At 39.2% G+C, this 21,516-nt stretch overlaps 1 protein-coding gene across 3 annotated transcripts in view; it reads left to right on the top strand.

Moving 5' to 3' along the window:
- The window catches only part of bckdhb (branched chain keto acid dehydrogenase E1 subunit beta), a 370,867-nt gene that overhangs the window by 91,015 nt on the left and 258,336 nt on the right, over positions 1-21,516 (top strand). For all 3 annotated transcript variants that reach the window (XR_013576645.1, XM_078542455.1, XM_078542456.1), the window contains one exon: positions 12,018-12,115. Coding sequence is in view for 2 of the 3 variants with exons in the window: in XM_078542455.1 (XP_078398581.1) it covers positions 12,018-12,115 (98 nt within the window). In the remaining variant the exon portion in view is untranslated. The remainder of the gene's footprint in view (positions 1-12,017; positions 12,116-21,516) is intronic.

The raw sequence follows: 21,516 nt of genomic DNA, 5'->3' as shown, positions 1-21,516 counted from the left end.
TGTATGTGTGCACCTGCGTATGTGCTTATGCATGTATGAATATTTAAGTGGCTGGATGTACAAAGATATAACGTGTGTTGATGCATCTACATGTAAGTGCATGTGTGCATTTATGCATTTATATGTGTGTGTAAATATTAACAAAAATATCTGCCCTCTGGATGTGATGCTAAGGCTTCATTTATTGCCCATCTCTAGTTGTGCTGTTAAGGTGGTGGTAAGACGACTTCTTGCACTACTGCAGTCCTTGTGAAGTTACTCCCACAATAGTGTTAGATATGAAATTCCAGCAATAATGAAGGAACAGCAGTGTAAAGGGATCTGATTGAAACTTACAGAATACTGAAAGGCCTGGATAGAGTGGACGTGGGGAAGATGTTTCCATTAGTAGGAGAGACTAGGACCCGAGGGCACAGCCTCAGAGTAAAGGGAAGACCTTTTAGAACAGAGATGAGGAGAAACTTCTTTAGCCAGAGAGTGGTGAATCTATGGAATTCATTGCCACAGAAGGCTGTGGAGGCCAGGTCATTGAGTATATTTAAGACCGAGATAGATAGGTTCTTGATTGGTAAGGGGATCAAAGGTTACGGGGAGAGGACGGGAGAATGGGTTTGAGAAACTTATCAGCCATGATTGAATGGCGGAGCAGACTCGATGGGCTGAATGGCCTAATTTCTGCTCCTATGTCTTATGGTCTTATGGTCTATGTCCCAGTCAGGTTTGTCTGTGACATGGGGAGGTCCTGGAGTGCACCTTGGAGGTCTTTTTGTGACTTGAACCTGATGTACGTAGGATTCCAATGTTGAAACAGGTCCTCAATTCAGGCCCGGAGAATATATGGGAAAATTTAAAATATGAGCAGCTGCATCATGTTATGGTACAATTTCCACTGGAAGCAGTTCTGCACTATAAATGGGCTATTACAAGAAAGGATAAAATTGATGAGCCTCTAGAAATTGAGAAGAATAAGTTATGTGAGAGCTAGTGTTTCCTGCTAAAGGATAATCTTAGTAGAACTGTAAATTGTCCTGGCATTTCTGAACATTCAGTTTCCAGGCTACCGTGGAAGCCTATTCCAACTGTGTGTGAAATAAAAGCTGCTACTGGTGGATTGGTTGCTGTTGTGACAGAGTGGGTATTTTCCTTAGCTGCAGCAGTTACAATCCTGAAGTGGTACATTCTGTTCCTCTGACTCATAAATATAAGTTTTATAGATCTGCAGGAATCATGCCAGTTCTAACCACATGGTGTTAAAATACATAAAGCACCTCCATTTTTTGGTAGATGAACTACTTTGATTGGTCTAAACCCACAGATTGACCTGACTCTTAATTGGTTTCAGTCATTCATTTGCAAAGTTTGTTCATGGAAACAAAATATTCAGAGTCTGATTTATGTAAGCTAAAATGCCTATATTTCCATATTTTACAGTTGATACTATATATATTTTAATTAATTTAAATATGCCCATTTAAAATGTTAGAGATAAATTGTAGAATTCTACAAAAATATTCTATGAAATAATAGTTCGTTATTTATCCACGTGGAATAGAATATTGCTTTGAAAACTGTGTCTTCCCTGTCCTTCCCCATTACGAGAATGTTAACAAGGAGGAAAAAAAAGCACCCATAACAAGAATGTTAACAAGGAGGAAAAAAAAGCAATGTTAAGATCTAGCAATTAAGTAACCTGTGTATGCTTGACATCAAAAGATGTTTGCTACAAAATTAAGATCAGAAGCTGTGATTGGCAGTGGAATTTTATTAATAGGTGACCAGTTTTCACAAGATAAAAAGAAATTATGATGGTAGAATAGGTGCACGTTGGCACCAACAATATAGAGAGCAGATATTGAGATTCTAAGGTCAGATTCTCAGGAGCTAGGGAGGAAGTTAAAAAGTAGATCTTCGAGGGGAGTAATAGTGCCATGCGTTGAAAATGGAAGATAGGGAGGATCAACGCATGTCTTGAAGCATGCTGCAGAGAGGAGGACTTGGGGCATCGGGTCAAGTTCTCGGACAAAAGGTATCTATTCAAAAGGGACAGGTTGCACCTCAACAGGACTGGGACCAATCCCCTTGTTGGGAGGTTGACCAGTGTGGTTAGGCAGGACTTAAACTAAGTTGGCAGGGGATGGGCACCAGCATATAGAAGTAAAAAAGAAAAATAAGGGGCATAAAGTGAGTGTTGAATTGTACTAGAGAAGGAATTAGGACCATATTAAATAGGGATGGGCTAAGAAGTACTAAGAGGGCTGCAAAGAAGGATTACAGTGCATGTATGTAAATGCACAAATACTGTGGCTACAAGAGCAGGTCAGAGGCTAGGAATTGTGCGACGAGTAACTTGCCTCCTGATTCTCTAAAGGCTGTCCACAATCTACAAGGCATAAGTCAGGAATGTGATGGAATACGCCCCACTTGCCTGGATGAGTGCAGCTCCGACAACACTGAAGAAGCTGGACACCGTCCAGGATAAAGCAGTCCGCTTTGATTGGCACCACACCCACAAACATTCACTTCCTCCACCACCGACGCACAGTAGCAGCAGTGTGTACCATCTACAAGATGCACTGCAGGAATTCACCAAGGCTCCTTAGACAGCACCTTCCAAACCCACGACCACTACCACCGAGAAGGACAAGGGCAGCAAATAGATGGGAACACCACCACCTGGAAGTTCCTCTCCAAGTCAATCACCGTCCTGACTTAGAAATATATCGCCATTCCTTCACTGTCGCTGGGTCAAAATCCTGGAACTCCGTTCCTAAAAGCACTGTGGGTGTCCATACACCACATGGACTGCAGCGGTTCAAGAAGGCAGCTTACCACCATCTTCTCAAGGGCAACTAGGGATGGGCAGTAAATGCTGGCCCAGCCAGCGAAGCCCACATCTCATGAATGAATAAAAAAATCATGCTTGACTAATCTACTTGAATTTTTTGATGAAGTAACAGAGAACGTTGATGAAGGAAACACGGTGGATGTTGTCTATTTGAATATTAAGAAAGCCTTTGACAAGGTACCACACGAAATGCTGATTAACAAAATTAAGGTTAATGGAATAGGAAGGCCATTGTAAATTGGATTAAAAAATTGGCTTAAGGACAGAAAGCAGTGAATTGTGGTAGATGGTTATGTTTTGGACTGGAGGTGGTGACCATATGAAAAGGGAGGCGGTGAACAGATGAAAAGGGAGCAGAAGTCAGCCATTCGGCCCCTTGAGCTTGCTCTGCTATTCAATAAGATCATGGCTGAACTGTTTGTGTTTCGAGTTCCATATTCCCATCTATGCCTGATAGCCTTTGATTCCCTTGCCTAACAAGAATCTATCTACCACTGCCTTAAAATTATTCAGTGACCCTGCCTCCACTGCCTTCTGAGGCAGAGGGTTCCAAAGTCATACAATTCTCTGAGAGAAAAAAATTCTCATTGCTGTCCTATAAGGGTGACCCCTAATTTTAAACCAGTGCTCCCTGGTTCTAGACTCACCCACAAGAGGAAACATCCTTTTCATGTCCACCTTGTCAATCAAGTCACCCCTCACTCTTCTACACTCCAGTGGAAACAAGTCCAGCCTATCCTCATAGACAACCTGTTCATTCCAGGTATCATTCTAGTAAACTTCTGAACTGCTTCAATGCATTTACATCCTTCCTTTAATAAGGAGACCAAAACTGCATGCAGTATTCGAGATGCACCAATGCCCTGTATGACTGAAGCATAACATCCTTACTTTTATGTTCATTTCCTCTTGTAATAAAGGATAGCATTCCATTAACCTTTTTGGTTAATGTACCTGCATACTAACTTTTTGTGACTTGTGCATGAGAACACCTGCATCCCCCCGCACCTCGGAATTCTGCAGTTGTTCTCCGTTTAAATAATACTGTGCTATTTTATTCTTCCTGCCAAAGTGAACAACTTCACATTTTCCCACAATATACTCCATCTGCCATATTTTTGCCCACTCACTCAACTTGTATACATCTGTCTGCAAACTCCTTACGTCTTCTTCACAACATACTTTCCTACCTACCTTTGTATCATCTGAAAATTTAGACAGTGGCGTACCATACGGAGTAAAATTTTAAAATTTGCTGATTCTACCAAACTTGGAGGAGGGGCAAACAGCAATGATGATCCGAATTGCCTGCATCAGGACATTGACTAGCAGAATGATCAGACAATTTAATATTGAGAAGTGTGAGGTGATGCATTTTGGCAGAAGGGATGGGGAGAGGCAATATAGACTTAATGACAAAATTCTAAAGAGTGTGCAGGAACAGAGGGACCTGGGTTCCATGTGCATTGATTTTTGAACGTGACAGGGCATATTGAGATAATGATTAACAAAGCATATGGGATCTTGGACTTCATTAATAGAAGCATTGAGTTCAAAAGCAGAGAAGTCATGTTGAACCATTGTAAAGCTTTGGACAGGCCCCATCTAGTTGTTCACCTTGGAGCAAAGGAGTTTGAGGGAAGATTTGAGGTGTACAAGGTTATGACAGGCTTAGCTAAGGTAAGGAAAATCTCTTCCCATTAGCTGATTATACAAGGACTAGGAGACATAGATTTAAGATTTTGGGCAAAAGATGCAGGGGGAATTAAAGGAAGAACTTTATTACATTGCGAGTGGTAATGACCTGGAACCCGCTCCCACGAGGGTAGTGGATGTGGAAACAATCAACAAAATCAAAAAGAAATTGGATGGGCACCTAAAGGGAAATAAACTTGCAGCATTATGGGGACTGAGTGGGGGAATGTAACTGGCTGGCTTGCTTTGCAAGGAGCTGGCATGGGATTTGATGGGCTCCTCCTGTGCTGTAAATTCCTCAATGACTAATAGAAAAATACACAAATTTCCTAGTATGTTAGTTGTGCTTTATGCACAATATTTTACAGAAAAGCCACTTCTAAGGGGGAATTGGAAGCATGTGGAGCTCCATCTCTGTCTGAAGTCTTCAGCGAGTATGCTAGATATGTAGAGTGTCAGGCAACAAAATACTCAAAATTGAGCTACGGATGGGTGAACATACCAGCAATTTATAATATTTAAGGAGTATTTTAGGAGTATTTATCAACGCCCACGGCTTCTGTTGAAATCTGTTTGAGTACCTCATGTCACATACAAAGCATGCCTGTGATTAGTTCTATTTTCCAGGGACTATTCATACTGTTAACAGGTGGTGGCAGTGTTGCATGCTTTAGGAATGCCAAATAGTTAACGATGAATTATCTATTTATAAAGTAATGCTTTGTGATGTTCAGTTTTTTTTCAATAGCTTTTTAGGTTAATGTGTCCAGGTTACAGAAGTAATATAAGAAATTCTCGTTTCATAAAATTTTTAAAACCAATTTTGTATCAGTGCTGGTGAAAGCATTAAGAGAATGTCTGCCTAAATCATGGTAATTTTCTTGAGTAGGCCAGGATGGAAAATCAGGCAGGAACTTGAATTGCTCAGTTTTTGCCCGTTTCTACATCCATACCAATCTTTCAGGGATGCTTCTGCTCGACACTATAAATGCACATCCAGATATGGGTGTGAAGAACCTTGCAGCAGCAGCAGTCATTTTTCTCCCTCCTCCTTTTCCCATCCCATAGAATTAATCAGACCCTGAAAAAATCATCACCATGAGCCTGCCAGAATTAAGATTGTAAACTGATGCTGGGAAAGTCATTGGGATGAGTTCAGGTTGAGACACACTCCACATTTCCAGGTGCTTTCATTTGATCACCTTTCTTCCCACCCTGACAGCCAAAATGGGATTCAGAAAGTTTTGAGCGAAATTACTTTCAAAGGTCGCTAGTAATGTTTCAGCGTTTTGTATAGTTCCGCTCAGTGTTGAGAACCATCTATAGGCAGCTCAGTATCAATCTTGATTTATGTTCCTCCAGACCTCCAGCCTCCTCTGTGAAAGCACTGACTAATGCAATTAGTTATAGTTAAATTATAGTTCTAAAGAAACCACCACTACTCAATTCCTTACCGTAGTGAAGCAACAACACGCTAAAAAGTGGATGCAGCATGGAATAGAGTGAGTTATGTGATTCTGCGACCAATGGTTCAGTCAAAGCCCTGCAGCCCTGTCACATCCAGTCATGAATGCTGGTGGACAATTAAACAACTAATAGGAGGAGGCTGTTTCAAGAACATCCCCACCCTCAATGAGGTGGAGCCCATCATGAGTTCAAAAAACAAGTCAGAAGTGCTGAGTGGATGATACTTCTTGGCCTCCTCCTGAGGTCCACTGCACCATAGATGCCAGTCTTCAACTAATTTGATTCCTCCATATAACGTCACCTTCAGGGCTACAGGTCCACTTAACATTCCAGCTGTAGTGCTGAAGACTTGTGCTCCATAAGTTGCCAAGCTATTTCAGTGCAGCTAAATCACTGGCATTGTTCACCAACGTGATAAATTCAATTGGAATGCCCTGTCCACAAAAATAGCAGGACAAGTGGCTTATTGTCCCATCGATCTACTTGTAATCATTATCAGCAGATGTCATCAACGGTGCTATCAAATGGTACTTACCAATAACCTGCTCACCAATGCTCAGTCTGGGTGACAACAGGATCACCCAGTCTAAACTTAATTACACCCTAAGTCCAAATATGGGCATGAGCTGAATTCCAGAGGTGAGAGTGACTGCCCTTGGTATCAAGGCAGTATTCAATTAAATGAGGAGCCAAGGGTCAAACTCTCCATTAGCCGCAGTCACACCTAGGAAGATGCTTATGATTGTAGGAGGCCAGACATCATTGCTGCAGGAATTCCTTGGAGCAGCAGTGTTTTTGGCCCAACTCTCTACAGCTGTTTCATTAATGACCTGCCCTGCATCATAAGGTCAGCATTAGGGCTGTTTGCTGACTATTGCACAGTGTTCAGCTGCATACTCAATTCCTCAGATAATGAAGCAGTCTCTGCCTGAATGCAGCAAGACATGGATAATATTCAGACTTTGGCTGATAAATGGCAAGTTATATTTGCATCACACAAGTGCCAAGCAATGACCATTCTCCCAACACGAAGCATACTAACCACCTTCCCTTGACATTCAATATCATTACCATCGCAGATCTACTTCACAGCCTCTTGAGTGACTGACGATATGAAAAATTCTACAAAATATTTTGACTGCTTATTGCTCTGAAAACTGGAGGCAACATTTGTTTTATTATGTTTGTGCACTTTAATTTTTCTTAAAATGGTGGAGAACAAACCTAGTGAGTAGACACTGAAAAGAATATACCTTATGAGGTGGCTCCTCTTTAGCAGCATGTGTGCGTTGCAAAATCGTGTTTCTGATCTCATATACTGCATTCTTTCCCTGCCTGATTTTTCAACAATACTTGTGGGCCTCACTTATCCCTGTAAAACCTTTCACTAAAAGTATGAAATTTATATCCCATAGAAGATCTTGTGACTTTTGGACAAGTTCACTTTTGCCCCTCATAAACTGACTTGCTGTGGTTTGCATTGCAGTGATTTAATTGTGATTTCTGTGATTTACTCATTGTTTAGTGTCAGCTTTGGTCATCTTTCATGTTTGAGTGTTCAATTTTAGGTCACTTTTATAGCAGGGAGAAATGCTCTTAATAAGTTACATTAGCGGGCAGCTATATTTGTCCTAACTGCAACAAAGGAAGCTGGGAGAATGGAATTCTGTTTGGCTGTTCCAATTGACCTGAATATAGAACCCTTCAAGAGGCTACATTTATTCTTGTATCCGGGAACTGATTGAATTGGCAGGATCTGCGTAATTTGGGGTTGTCTAAGGGGATGTTTTTGTCACCAGAGGTATCTTGATGGTGGAATGTGCTGCAGGCTGTTCTGCAGAACACCTTCAGGAATACAAAGGTACTACGTGTGGTTTTAAAGCTCTATTGGTTTTCAGGCCCACAGCAGGGGAGGGCATCAACGCATGCTTTGTTCACAGGTGTGCCACCATGTTTGTCAGGGCAGCATCTTCATATGTTTCCAATAGGAAGGGACCAAGCACCGGGTTTGGGTTCAAGACTTTTCTTAGTGGTAAAATTTCCTCAAGTGTTGAGTTTTGCAAATGGAACCCATTTAACAACTATTCTGCTTCAGGAGCTACCTCTCTAAACCTGCCCTTTCTCCTCATTTAAGACATGTCAAACCTACTGTTTTGACCAAGCTTTTTTTCACTTGACCTAATAGTTCAATGTCAAATTTTGTCTCTTAATGCTTCTATGAAGTGCCGTGCACTCTTTATTATGTTAAAGACATAATATAAATGCAAATTTTTGGACTACTTAGCAGTGATGATCCTGTACATTTGGATTAAGGGGACCACCATGTGTTCTGTACTGCACAGCTTTGTAATCCAAAGTGATATCAGTGTTCAGGTGGTGCAGAATGACCAGAAAACTGATGGCTTCTAGGAAGGGTAGGAGACCATCAAATTAGCACTGATATTCAGGGCGACTGAAGTGAAGCATTCATTGCCAGTTAGTTTCAGTGAATGATAACTTTTACACTGTGTGGTTGAGTTAATAATAAAAATGTACACATTCTGTCCCTCATGAAGAAAGCACACTTTCCACCCATTCAAACTGATTTGCCTTGGCCTTGTTCCATAGCATTGGTGAGAATCTTTCTAACACCCACACGATGGGCTGGATTTTACAGCCCCCCACTGGGCGTGTTTTCGGTGGGGTGCAGAGGGGCACTTACAATGCGAGGGGTGGCAAACTGACCGCCTTCCTGCCCAACCCCGAGCTGCCCCTCTCAATGTTGTAGGTGGGCTGGTGAATCAGCAGCCCACCCTCCATTTTTTAAATAAATAATTATGGGTCAATTAAGCTTGTTACCAAGCCAATTGATTTGAATAATATGCTGCCCACGCCATAATACAGTTGGTGTGGGCAGGACTGGGCAGGCAGTTTTTTTAAGCAGATTGCTTAAAATTCAGGAAGGGGTTATACAACTTTTGGGAGTGCCCTGTGTGCATTGGGGTTAACCCATCAAGATGATACCCCCTTTATTTCTCCCCGCCTAGCCTCCAAAACCTGCCCCCGACCCCTCTCGCTCTCCTTTGGTTACCCGATCCTTCCCCATCCAAAACCCCAGATTTATGCCTCTCTGGTGGCCACGCCCTCTTCATCTATGCATCTGCTTGCAGTCCCAACAGTGCCCTCTACTGAAGTCTGGCGCTGCTGGGACTGCTACAGCTGCTAGCCAATCGCTTAAGAGTTAAAAGTCCCACTCTCGCCTCATTCATGCCACCCACAACATGTTATTGCTGCGGGGCGGCCTTGTTTAATTTGGGTTGGCTGGCGCATGATATTTTTTTCCGGGGGCGGTGAGCAATATGCCCTCCTATCAAATTCAACCCCATATGTAACCATACATTAAAATAAAATGAAGGTATTCCCCTCTTCCTGCATATTCCAATTTCCTAACACCTATGCTCATAATCTTTGACTGATAAAATCAATTGTGGTAGCAGCCCTGTTGAGTTGCATGTAGCATGGCTTCTCTAAATGGAGGGTAATCCAGTATCTGAAACACCTGGAGCCAATTGCACTGTGGCTGTCAGCTCATCCTCACTTTCTGCCAATTTCTGAATCCATTGAGGAGATTTACTGCAAAAGAACTTGTGCTATCTCTGAGAGGAGGCTGATCATGGGACATTTCACCCACCATATTTTCAGAGTTGAATTTTACAGTTGGCAATCCCACATACTCGTGAAGCCTGACATCATTGCTCATTCCAGATAGCTGACCAATCAATCAATTTGTAATGTGAATTGTTGTTTGTGCTGTATAATATATTGCTTATCCTTTTGCTTTTATGAATAATTTTGTTTGTACTTATTTAACTTTGAAACAAAATTTGAATAGTAGTTTGAAGTGGTATAGAAGTGTTATATTTTTTGTTATCTGAATTGACAGAAAATGCGAACGGTGTCCAATGCATTCTCTAGAATAAAGAGGAGGCATAGTGGTATTGTCACTGGACTAGTATTCTAGAGACCAGGGTAATGCTCTGGGGACCCAGGTTCAAATCCCACCAAAGCAGATGGTGAAATTTGAATCCAATAAAACCCAGGAATTAAAAGCCTAATGATCATGAAACCATGTCAATTGTCGTAAAAACCCATCTGGTTCACTAATGTCCTTTAGGGAAGGAAATCTGTCCTTACCTGGTCTGGCCTACCTTCAGACCCACAGCAATGTGGTTGACTCTTAAAATGCCCTCTGAACAAGGGCAATTAGGGATGGGCAATAAATGCCGGCCTAGCCAGCGACATCCATATCCCATGAACGAATTTAGAAAAAGAATGTTTACAGAAAATGTAATTTCATTTGCACAAAGGAAGAGGTAATGGAGAACACTCAACAGAAGATCCAGTGCCTATATAAAGTTAATACTGCTCTGTATATGAGGAGCTTTTTTAAAAAAAAAAGTTGTGAATACCTCCGGGAACAAATGAAATCCCCAGTGATTTTGCTTGAATCGTTCATTCAAGTAGCCGTTTATTAAAGAAGTCACTTGCATATAACCCCTTAGATCGAATGTTCACTTAATCCGTCTTCCCGGCTAGTGGAACCTGCATTCATTTCATCCAGTAAATGTAGACATTTTGAGAACCAGGAGAGCAGTTCTTATCATAGTTGTGAGCATTTTTAAAAAAGGTGTTATAAATAGGATTGTTTAATTCAAAAATAAAAATGCATCGTCTGTGTTGTTTCACTCAGAAGTGCCTTTAAAAAAATTTAAATATGCTTTATAATCTTGGATTGCTTCTGTTCAGGTTTTGCTGCTAAACTGAGCAGACGGTTTCTCCAAAACATTGTGAACTTTGTCAATTAACCCATGTGTCATGAAAGTTCTGAAGGCTTGGCCGGCACATATTGAATAGCAAAATAAAGATGTGGCTCAAGGAAAAATTTTGTTATTGTCATTGTAAATTTACTGAGTACACAGTAATGTCTCCAATACGGAAATCAATTGTTTGGAAACACCAGTTATCCGGAAATGTTTTGAGCAAACCCAAGCAATTCATGGACTCGCCACTTGTCTGTTCAGGCACTACAACAAATTGCAAAGGCATGGAAAAGTAAAGATTATGGGCATATAACTTCTTAATGTGGGGCACAGTATTTTTGGAAGTACAGTTTTGGAGCAAACTCAGCAGGTATCAAATGCAGTATTAAAATATTAAACATAACTCAAAAGTTGTGTTTGCATAATGCACTGTTTGTAATCCATTGTAGCTAGTAGCCCTTAGCTACTAAAGATTTTTTTCAGGCTGCTACATTTTAAACAGCAGAGGTCCTGTAGCTTACCTATTTTTACCAAATTAAGATCAATATAACTGTAAATGTATTCCCTGATCTCTAGAGTGGGTAAAATTGATGCAATCAATTTTTGACTTGCCAGCATACATTCTTTTTAAATGACCCCATTGGCAGCCCCATGAGCCCTGGATAGGACCAGATGTTCTTCTTTAAACCCATGATTCTTGCCAACATTGGTAGGGCACGGAAGAAATACATATGTATTACTTCTGTGTGGTTCATCATTCTATAATCTAGAAAATTCCAAAATCCAGAAATGACTTGGCCCTAAGCATTCCAAACTGGAGAGGTTACAGCAAAGTTTCATTCTTACAGGATATACAAATTATTTAGATATTTCTGTTAGTGGGCTGTGATTCTTAATTTGCTACGTGGTAGAATAAATTTATTATCTTCAAGTACGAATGATTCCATAACCTTAATTATAAAGTGCTGATCACATTTGTGAACGGTATACAAACTAATACTAAAACAAAATACTGTGAATGCTGGAAATCTGAAATTAAAACAGAAAAAGCTGGAAATACTCAGCAGGCCAGATAGCATCCGTGGAGAGAAACAGAGTTAACCTTTCAGATCTATGGTCTTTGATGTGCTGAGTATTTGTGGCATTTTCTGTTTTTATTATGGTATACAAACTAATACGTTTTGTGTTTTTATTGCATTGCATTTGCTTAGTGGAGCAAGTTCCTGTAGAAGCCTATCAAATCCCTCTTTCGCAAGCAGAGGTCCTGCAGGAGGGAAATGATGTAACACTTGTTGCCTGGGGAACTCAGGTTGGTATTTGTATATTTTATTTATTGAAGCAAGACGCTTTGTCTATTGTGTGTAATATAAAATCATATCTTTTAAGAATTAGTGGTTTTGAAAAGCAGAAATGGAGATGCTATGTAAAGTAAGGTGACATTTATATTACCAGGGCAAAAGAACTAAAAAAACACTAAGCAGTGTAAAATTGTCTTTCCAAGTTAAATATTCTAGTGTGTGTCACAGTATGGGTTGTTCATTGTATGTTTAAGAAAACTATGTTTGTAATTCAATAAATCTGATTGTTAATAAAGCTTACTTGTTCCCCATCCTTGACTAGCACTGAGAATCTCTGACCAACTTGTTTGAGGAATGTACATGTTGCACATTGTGTGCTTGAGCTTTCATAAAATGAAAAGTCCCATATGAAAAGCTGTTACGCAAACGTTAAGCAGAGGGATCTGATTTAGAACTTGCAGATGGAGATAGAACTGGTTGAAAGAAAGTAGCAGGTACTAGTCAGGTGGAGATCTACTGAGTGGAATATCCATGGGATCGGTACAGTGGCCTCTAGTGTTTGGAGGAAAGTTGAGCCTGATGAAGCAGCCAATAAATTACAGAAAAAATCTAGACACAAGTTGCATGTCTGTGGAACAATCTTGTGTATTATTTAAAAATGTATATATGGCATGCAGTTCCTGTACACAAGTCTTTCTTCTTCTTGTTGCTTAGTTTGGTCGCACTTTGCTGTCGATGTTTACCATTATAAATTGTTACGTCAACATTTTCATTCAATTTTGCTTTGTCAGCAGTTAAGATATATATAGCATGCAGACCTTATTCACTAGTTGGATTTTTGGAGAGAACTTTTGATGCCTCCCAATTCCATTGCCACCTTGTGTCTAAAATAAAACTTGTATTCATCAACTGACTGGACAACACTGTGGAAAATTTACTAATAGTGGATGGATGTCAGTACAGGTAATTGTAAAATTATTACAGTCCAGAAGGAAAAATAAAACACATACGTAATAAATGGTGGAGAACTATCTTTGAAAGAGACAGACATCTGGAGTGATAGAAGACTTAATCCTGTCAATTTATTGTAGAGCAGTAAACAACAAAGAAAGCAATATACTGAGATGTATTACTAAATCCACAGAGTATGGGACTTTAGGCATTCTCTGGTTAGGCAACACCTTGAATACTGTGGTCTTTTCTGGCCATTGAAGCACACCAGACACATCAAAGCCTTAAGGTAATACAAAAAAGGACAAAGAATCTGATTTCATGTGTGTTGGAGGACTAAATTCTCAGGGAAAGTCCAAAAATACATGAATATTCGGTCCTTAAAGAAGGTGATCAGAAGGCAATTTAGAAGCCTGTGAAATACACATGGAATAGAAATGGTTAATCTTGAGCTTTATTTCAGGATAAACCATCTCCTCTTTTGTGTGTGTCTTTTTTGCTATTTATTTTTTCTCTAAGTGTCTCCTTCATTCTGTGCCTGTTATTTTGGAAGCCTTTTGTGCTTCGGTTCCATTTCACTCTATATCTGTTACACAAACGCTAAAGTGAGGCAATCAAAATTGAGTAAGTTGAAATAAAGAATAGGAAATAAGTGAAAGTATTTTATGACAGAAGGATAAAAATATGCTGCAAGTTATGTGAATCAACATTTTTTAACAGTATATACTTAATGCATTTAGGAATACAAATTGTAGGAAATAGAATATAAAGGTTAAAAGCTTTTGAAACATTCTAATAGCAGAGAGAAACAGAGTTAATGTTTCAGGTTGATGATTTTCATCAGAACTGAATGATGTTTGAGATTAATGGCTTTTAAACAATTACAAAGCCGGGGGAAAAAGGGTAGAAAAAGGACAAAAGAAGGGATCGATGATTGTGTGGATGGTGGGAGTAAATTAAGGACTAAAGTGATGGCGCAAAGCAAAATGAGGTGACAAAGAGGCAAGTATAGAAACAGAAGATGCGTCCAAACTGGGTGTAAACGATTACACCAAAGTAGCAGAGCAGGGAAGCATGGGAAATATGACAGATGAGAAGGCTGGCATGACCCGGGAATGATGTCTGAAAGAAAATGGAACGGTGCTCAAGGCTTGCAGTTGTTAATCTCTGTTAAGGCCAGAAAGTTGTAAAGCGTCTAGTAGGAAGATGAGGTGTTGTTCCTTGTGCTTACTTAATTGAAACAGTATTAGGAGGCCAAGACAGAGAGGACATAGTGTGAGTGGGATTGAGAATTAAATTGGCATTGCCCATTTGGCGAGCTACAGTCACATGATTTGTCTCTGACTCTCAAAGCCAACTTTGCTTTGCTTGAGGATTCCACTAGCCTGTTCAAGATGCTGTTGAAGACATGCCAAGACAAAAGATATTAATGAAAGTAAGAACTTTTAATCATAATGGATGGATGGATCATGATTTCTTAGTATAGAATGAGGAATGGTGAGTCTTAGCGAGCAGGGCATTGATAAATAGCTTAAAACAGCTAAAAAATGCAGACTGTGTTATGAGGGAGATGTCCCCTGTAGCAGACTGGAAGGAGCCAGTGGCTAGGAAGTTAAGGGTTGTGATGATTCTGAAAGGCATTGACAAAGTCTCTAGTGGACTTACTCGGATATCGAAATTTCCTAGAGCTGGAATGCTTTTGTGTTGACAGTATGGCTGTTGAACAGAGACAGCTGTTAAGATAGGGACATCCTTTGACATGATTTTTTTTACTGCTGCCGTCTGAACTGTAAGTACCTCAGCGGGTAGTTAAAGACCATTTCACTGCTACTTCCTGTACTGTATTTTCTGAAAGTATCATTGCAGTTACTATGTGCAATGTTCTTGACAGATGGAGTTTCTATTGACCTTTCCATTGTTCAGTGATATAAGAATATGAATCATTCCTGCTGCTCTTTTGTGTTGTGCTCTTTAATGCCCTTTTTTAATTGTCATTTAATGAATATTTTATAAACTGATGGTATCCTTTGCAAGTACTTGGATTTGTGCAATAGCTCATACACTAAAACGCTATCATCTTGGCCATCACTGTCGTACGGTGTCATAATATTTCATATTACTCAACATCACACCTGGATTTAACATGTTTAAGAAGCTATTCTTTTTCAATGTTCAACTAAATTGCTAATGTTATAGCATTGGTATGCAGAACACTACAAATCTCAGTGTCAAATCTCTCCTACCTTTTATTTACCCAGTGACTAAGTCTCTGTAGATGTCTTTGAACTATATCCAAATTAGAAAATTCTCCTTTCCTACACAAATTGATGTAATTTGCAAATGTATGTAATCTGTTTACAATACTCATCGGAAAGTCATTATTTAACATGAACAGCAGTAGTTTCAGGATCAAGGAATGATCTGTTCCTAATATTACTGCTACCCAATTAATAAATTACATTGAAGATTGATTTCTACTTATTCTTGCCTTGCCATTTCATGAATTTGTAACTTAACGTTGGCTCCTATGAGCCTTGCTTTATTCAGAAGACTCTTGTGAATTACCTTATCAAACTTTTTCTGGAAGACCAGATGTTTATATATCTACTGTCACACGTTAATTGCCACAGCATCAAAAAGCCAAAACAGTTTAGTTTAGAAACAATAATCCAGGGCAATATTACCAGCCACATCGGCAAATGCGAGTTAATTAAAGAAAGCCAGCATGGATTTCTTAAGGGAAAATAGTTTTTAACTAACTTGCTGGAGTTCTTTGAAGAGGTCTGAGTGCCACACTTTAGGAAAGATATGAAGGCATTGGAGCCAATGTAGAAAAGATTCACGAGAATGGTTCCAGGGATGAGGAACTTCAGTTATGCAAATAGAATGGGGAAGTTGGGAGTGTTTTCTTTGGAGAAGAAGAGGCTCAGAGGAGATTTGATAGAGGTATTCAAAATCATGAGGTCTAGACAGGGTAGATAGAGAGAAACTGTTCCCACTCATGAAAGGATCAAGAACGTGTGGTCACAGATTTAAAGTAATTTGCAAAAGAAGCAAAAAATGATATCAGAAACAAGTTTTTCATACAGTGTGGGGTTAAGATCTGGAATGCACTGCCTGAGGCTGTAATGAAGGCAGGTTCAATCGAAGCATTCAAAAGGAAATTTGACTGTTATCTGAAAAGGAATCTGCAAGGTTATGGGGAGAAGGTGGGGGAATGGCACTAAGTGAATTGTTCATTTGGAGAACTGGTGTAGACACGATGGGCTGAATAACCTCCGGTGCTGTAAAAATTCTGTGACTCTGAATTGGACACAACCTCACTTCCTAAATCCAAGTTGGCTTCAAATGATTGTACTTTCCTTAGATCAGATCAACATTAATTTTGCTTTATGGTAGGCTGCAATATAAAGAATTCCAGGATTGCGCCATTGCCTCACTTAAAAGATTGGAATTATTTATAGATGTCATTTTCTGAGTTGTAAAAAGAAATGCCATGGGAATGCCTATTTTTCTTTCTTGTTTTCTGTTGTGATACTGTTGTTTTATGGATAGTCAAGTTTTGTTTTTCTGTTGAACATTTTACTACTGACCTTTGATTTCTTTGTGAACTAGGTTACATTCTTCTACTCCCTCAGTTCAATTCTAGCAATGTTTTCTGTAGCAAAAAAAATTGTTGACAAAATGTTTAGTAGCCCAACTATCCTGTTGCTCCCCGACTCATATCCTCCACTCTTAATTGTGCCTCACGAGTTTAATACGTTTCCTGCTACAAACTTACCAAATAATTTTTTCTTTTCTGAAGTTCATTTTTTGTCCCAGGCTACCATTTTGGCATCTTTTTATCTGTTTTCCATTCTCCATCTGAATCTGCTTGCTTAAGCACTTAAAAATGTATTTGTTTTTGTTCTTGCACTGACCAGACTATTTAACTATTTAGTCCTTAGTTTTGAAATTAATTTGTATTTCTTTTATATTTTAGTTGCAATGGTTACAGTATTTGATCAAATATTTAATATTTGATAAATGTTTGTCCTATGTAATGGTATTTCCACTTTACATTTCCAAGAAGTGTCACAGAAGAATACATTATTTCCTCAGAACTTCTGTGAAATTTTAAGGATAGAAATTGAAGGATTCATTGCTACTGTTCTGTATTCCTTAATGTTATGCAGAGAAAGGAGCTAGCTGTTTAGTGAGTATCTGGTAAGTGGTAAGTTATATTCTAACCCTGAGGTTTAAAATAGTACACAATTTGGTGGTAACGTTAATCAAATATATAAGGAAACAACATTAAATAAATGATTAACATAATTAAGTAATTATTTAAAACATATTAAGCATGGCAGGACAGGTGATATGTCAAGGCTGCAGCATGTGGGACTCCTGGGTAACATTGTGATCCAGGGCAAACACGTCCGCAGTAAGTGCTTATGGCTTGAGGAACTTAGGCTCAGAGTCATTGAGCTGGAGGCTGGGCTGCAGACTCTGCAACATATCCGGGAGGGGAAAGTTACCTGGATGCTTTGTACCAGGAGGCAGTCACACCACTTAGGATAGGGTCTTCTGATTTGGTCAGCAGCCAGGAACAGGAGGGTGCGAGTGAGGCAGGTAAGGGGACCTAGAGGGCAGGAGTGTGAGCCTCTGCAGTTGTCCAATAGGTTTGAGGTTCTCTCAGCTTGTTTGGATGAGAGCAGGGGCTGCAGAGTGAATGAGCAAACTGACCTTGGCACCGTGGTACAGGAAACCATCGAAGTGGGGGGAGCAAAAAGGAATGTAGTGGTAGTAGGAGACAGTATAGTAAGGGGGATTGTTATGACTGAGCAGTTGGTAAAGCTGAGTTATTTAAAAATTCCAGATGGAAACTTTAAACAACTGCCATAACCTAAATTTTAGTGGTACGTTTGAGATGCAACTCTAAATTCAGGAATCAGACCACCAGTTCTCGAGACATTTTATATTAAACTAAATGAAACATTTTATTCAGATACAACACATTAAACACATATACATGGCTACAAATTACTACTGTAATAACTTTTAACAAATTCCCAAAGCAATCTCCATTAAGGCAACAGCACCTATAGACTTAACCAGGCACCAAGCAAAGCATTTTCCGCTTACGAATTCAAAATGAGGTTCCTGTGGAGACAGTTGTAGGCTTGCAGCTACTTTGATCTTACATTGCCCCTGCGCTGCACACACAAAATTGCTATTGGTCATATCCAGCACATCTCATTGAATGTAAATTCTCATTGTATCACCAGCCTCTTTGAACTCCACCTCTTCTAACAATAAAACCCTTTCCATAGTACCAATTTTATTAGTCATATAAACATATCGCTTGGTTTCTGCTATCTAGGTGCCAGATTTCACCCCACTTCTTGAGTGCCCTATTTAAAAAATGCCAATGCCCTCTACCTCTCTTACATCTCAAAACTAGTACACATCAAAGCACCCAGACTAGCTGGCTTTAATCCAATGAAGACACACCCACAGACGAAACCTCTTTTTTAAAAGGAAAATATTTTCCAATAATATTATATACATTAATAGCTTCATGACATCCCACTGCCTGTCGAAAAATGAACCATCATAATTCTAAAAGACTTCATTTTAATAACCCATCTCACACTATCTCCTATACTTATTACACTATTACATTATCAGATGCATGCATTAACACAAGTCCTTGGCATCAACAGAAATCACTCCAGTTCAGTGTCTGGGTTTTATTTTAAAATGTCCCATTTTCCTTTAAGCTTTAAACTCTTGATAGTGCAACTGCAAACAGACTTTCTCTTCCAGCAATACGCATAATCCATAGATTAAATGGTTGTAATAAAAGACTCCACCTGAAAAGCCTTGCAGTTTTGTCTCAAAATTTGTCCAAAAACTTCAAAGGATTATGTTCTGTGTAAACAATTGTTTCTGATGAATTGTTTGCGACATAAATTTCAAAATGCTGCAATGCTAACACCAAACTCAGTCTCTTTTTCGATTGTTGAATATCTTTTGTACGTGAAAATACCCTATTGGTTTTTCAATTCCGGTGTCATCATCTTGTAACAGTGCAGCCCCAATGCCTATATTGCTTACGTTAACAGCCAACTTCAATTGCTTGGCATAATTGGATACTGCCAACACTGGTGTTATAGCTCATACAGTTTTCAAATTATTGAATGACTTCTGACATTCCAGTGTCCATTGAAATTTCTTGTTTTTTAATAGTTCAGTCAGTCGAGCAACTTGGCTAAAATTTGGTACAAATTTCCAGTAAAATGCACTCATGCCCAGAAATCTCAAAATTTCTCATTTTGTTGTAGGCACTGGGAAATCCATGATAGCCTTGACTTTCGCATCCGAACCACCTTACCATGTCCAACGGTATAGACTATATACGTAACTTGCGCTTTTGCAAATTCACTTTTAGCCATGTTCATCACCAAATTAGCTTCTTGTCATTGAGTAAATAATTCTTCCAGATGCTGTAAGTGCTTCTCCCACGTCTGACTGAAAGCGATTAGATCATCAATACAAACGGCACAATTGCTTAGACCTGCAATTACTTTGTTCGTCAGTCTTTGAAACATTGCAGGTACATTCTTCATACCAAATGGCATGACTTTAAACTGATATAATCCACTTGGCATTACAAAAACTGATATCTCCTTTGCTCTCTCTGACAGCGGTATCTGCCAATATCCTTTTAGCAAGTCAACCTTTGTAATAAATTTAGATTGTTCCACTTTCTCAATGAAATCTTCCAACCGTGGTATAGGATATGAATTCATTTTTGTCACCGCATTCACCTTTCGATGGTTCACACACGGTCTTTGTGTTCCATCGGTTTTGGTAACAGTACAATAGGCGAACTCCAATTACTGCAACTACACTCAATGATATAATTTTGAGGCATGAAATCAGTTTCTTTTTGTACTTGTGATAACTTTGTCGGATTTAATCTATAAGGTTGTTGCCTTATTGAAGATGATATTTCTATACATACATCATGTAAAGCTAAATGTGTCGTTCCCAGCTTATTTCCACAAATAGGTTTGTGTGACTGCAATACCTTTTCCAAATTGCTTTGATACTTGTTTGGAAGGTAACTCAATATTTCATTAAAATTTTCAAGCACCCCCTCATTATCCAATTTGATTAGGGGAAAATCAATTTCAGAGTCCTGCATCTCTATCTCTTTCTCATCATCCACCATCATTAATACCTCTCTTTGTTCCTCTTCCCTCTCAAAGCACTTTTTAAGCATATTTACATGACACACCCTCTGCTTCTTTCTTCTACCTGGAGTATTTATTAAATAATTTGCTTCACTCAACTTCTTTTCAATCCTGTAAGGCCCACTACATCTTTCATTTAATGAATCACCTAGTACTGGTAACAAAACTAGTATTTTCTCCCCAGAAACAAAACTGCGAGTCTTAGCTTTCTTATCTGCTTTCACTTTCACCATTTGCAGTGATGTCTTTAAATGTTCTCCAGCCAACTCACATGCTCTGTTCAATCTTTCCCTGAAATTTGACAGTAATCCAGGAGAGTAGTTTCTGAATTTTGATCCACCAGTTTCTCATGAATCAATTTCAGTGGTCCCCTTACCTCATGATCATAAACTCGTTCAAAAGGGCTAAAACCAATCAATGATTAGGAGCATCTCTAACAGCAAATAACAAAAATGGAATTCCTGTATCCCAATCCTGTGCATAATCCTGACGGTATGCTCTTATCATAGTTTTTAAAGTTTGATGCCATCTTTCCAAAGGTCCTTGTGACTCCGGATGATAAGCTGTTGACTTAAACTGTTTTATCCCCAAACTCTTCATTACTTCCTTAAACAGCTGTGACATGAAATTTGACCCCTGACCTGATTGTATTTCTTTAGGTAAATCATATCTTGTTAACAAAAATTTAATTAACTCCTCCACAATCTTCTTAGTTGTAATATTCCTTAAAGGTATCGCTTCAGGAAACCTGGTAGACACACCCATTAGTGTCAGTAAATACTGATTTCCACTTTTAACCTTAGAAATGGGTCCTACACAATCAATTATGACCCTGGTAAAAGGTTCTTAAAATGCTGGTATTGGGATTAAAGGCGCTGGCTTAATCACTGCTTGCGGTTTTCCTGTTATTTGACATGTATAACAGGTCCTACAGAATTTGACTACATCCCTATGCAATCCTGGCCAAAAAAATACTTCTGTATCTTTTCCTAATTCCTAAATGTTCCCCCTTTGGAATTTCATGAGCAATCCTCAGAACCTCATTTCCATACCCTAATGGATAACAATCTGATGCACCTCCCTCCTGCTTTCATTTGCTGAGACATGATCCGACCTCCATTTTCCTTAAGGTAATAACATACTGCACTACATTTTGCTTCTGTTTCTGAATAAGCTTTCTGATATAACTGTTTTAATTGCAAATCATTTTTCTGTAATTC

This window comes from Cetorhinus maximus, chromosome 5, assembly GCF_964194155.1.
Source record: "Cetorhinus maximus chromosome 5, sCetMax3.hap1.1, whole genome shotgun sequence".
Taxonomy (NCBI): Eukaryota; Metazoa; Chordata; class Chondrichthyes; order Lamniformes; family Cetorhinidae; genus Cetorhinus; species Cetorhinus maximus.
The sequence above is the reverse complement of the archived record's forward strand: the minus strand, read 5'-3'. Positions and strand labels throughout refer to the sequence as shown.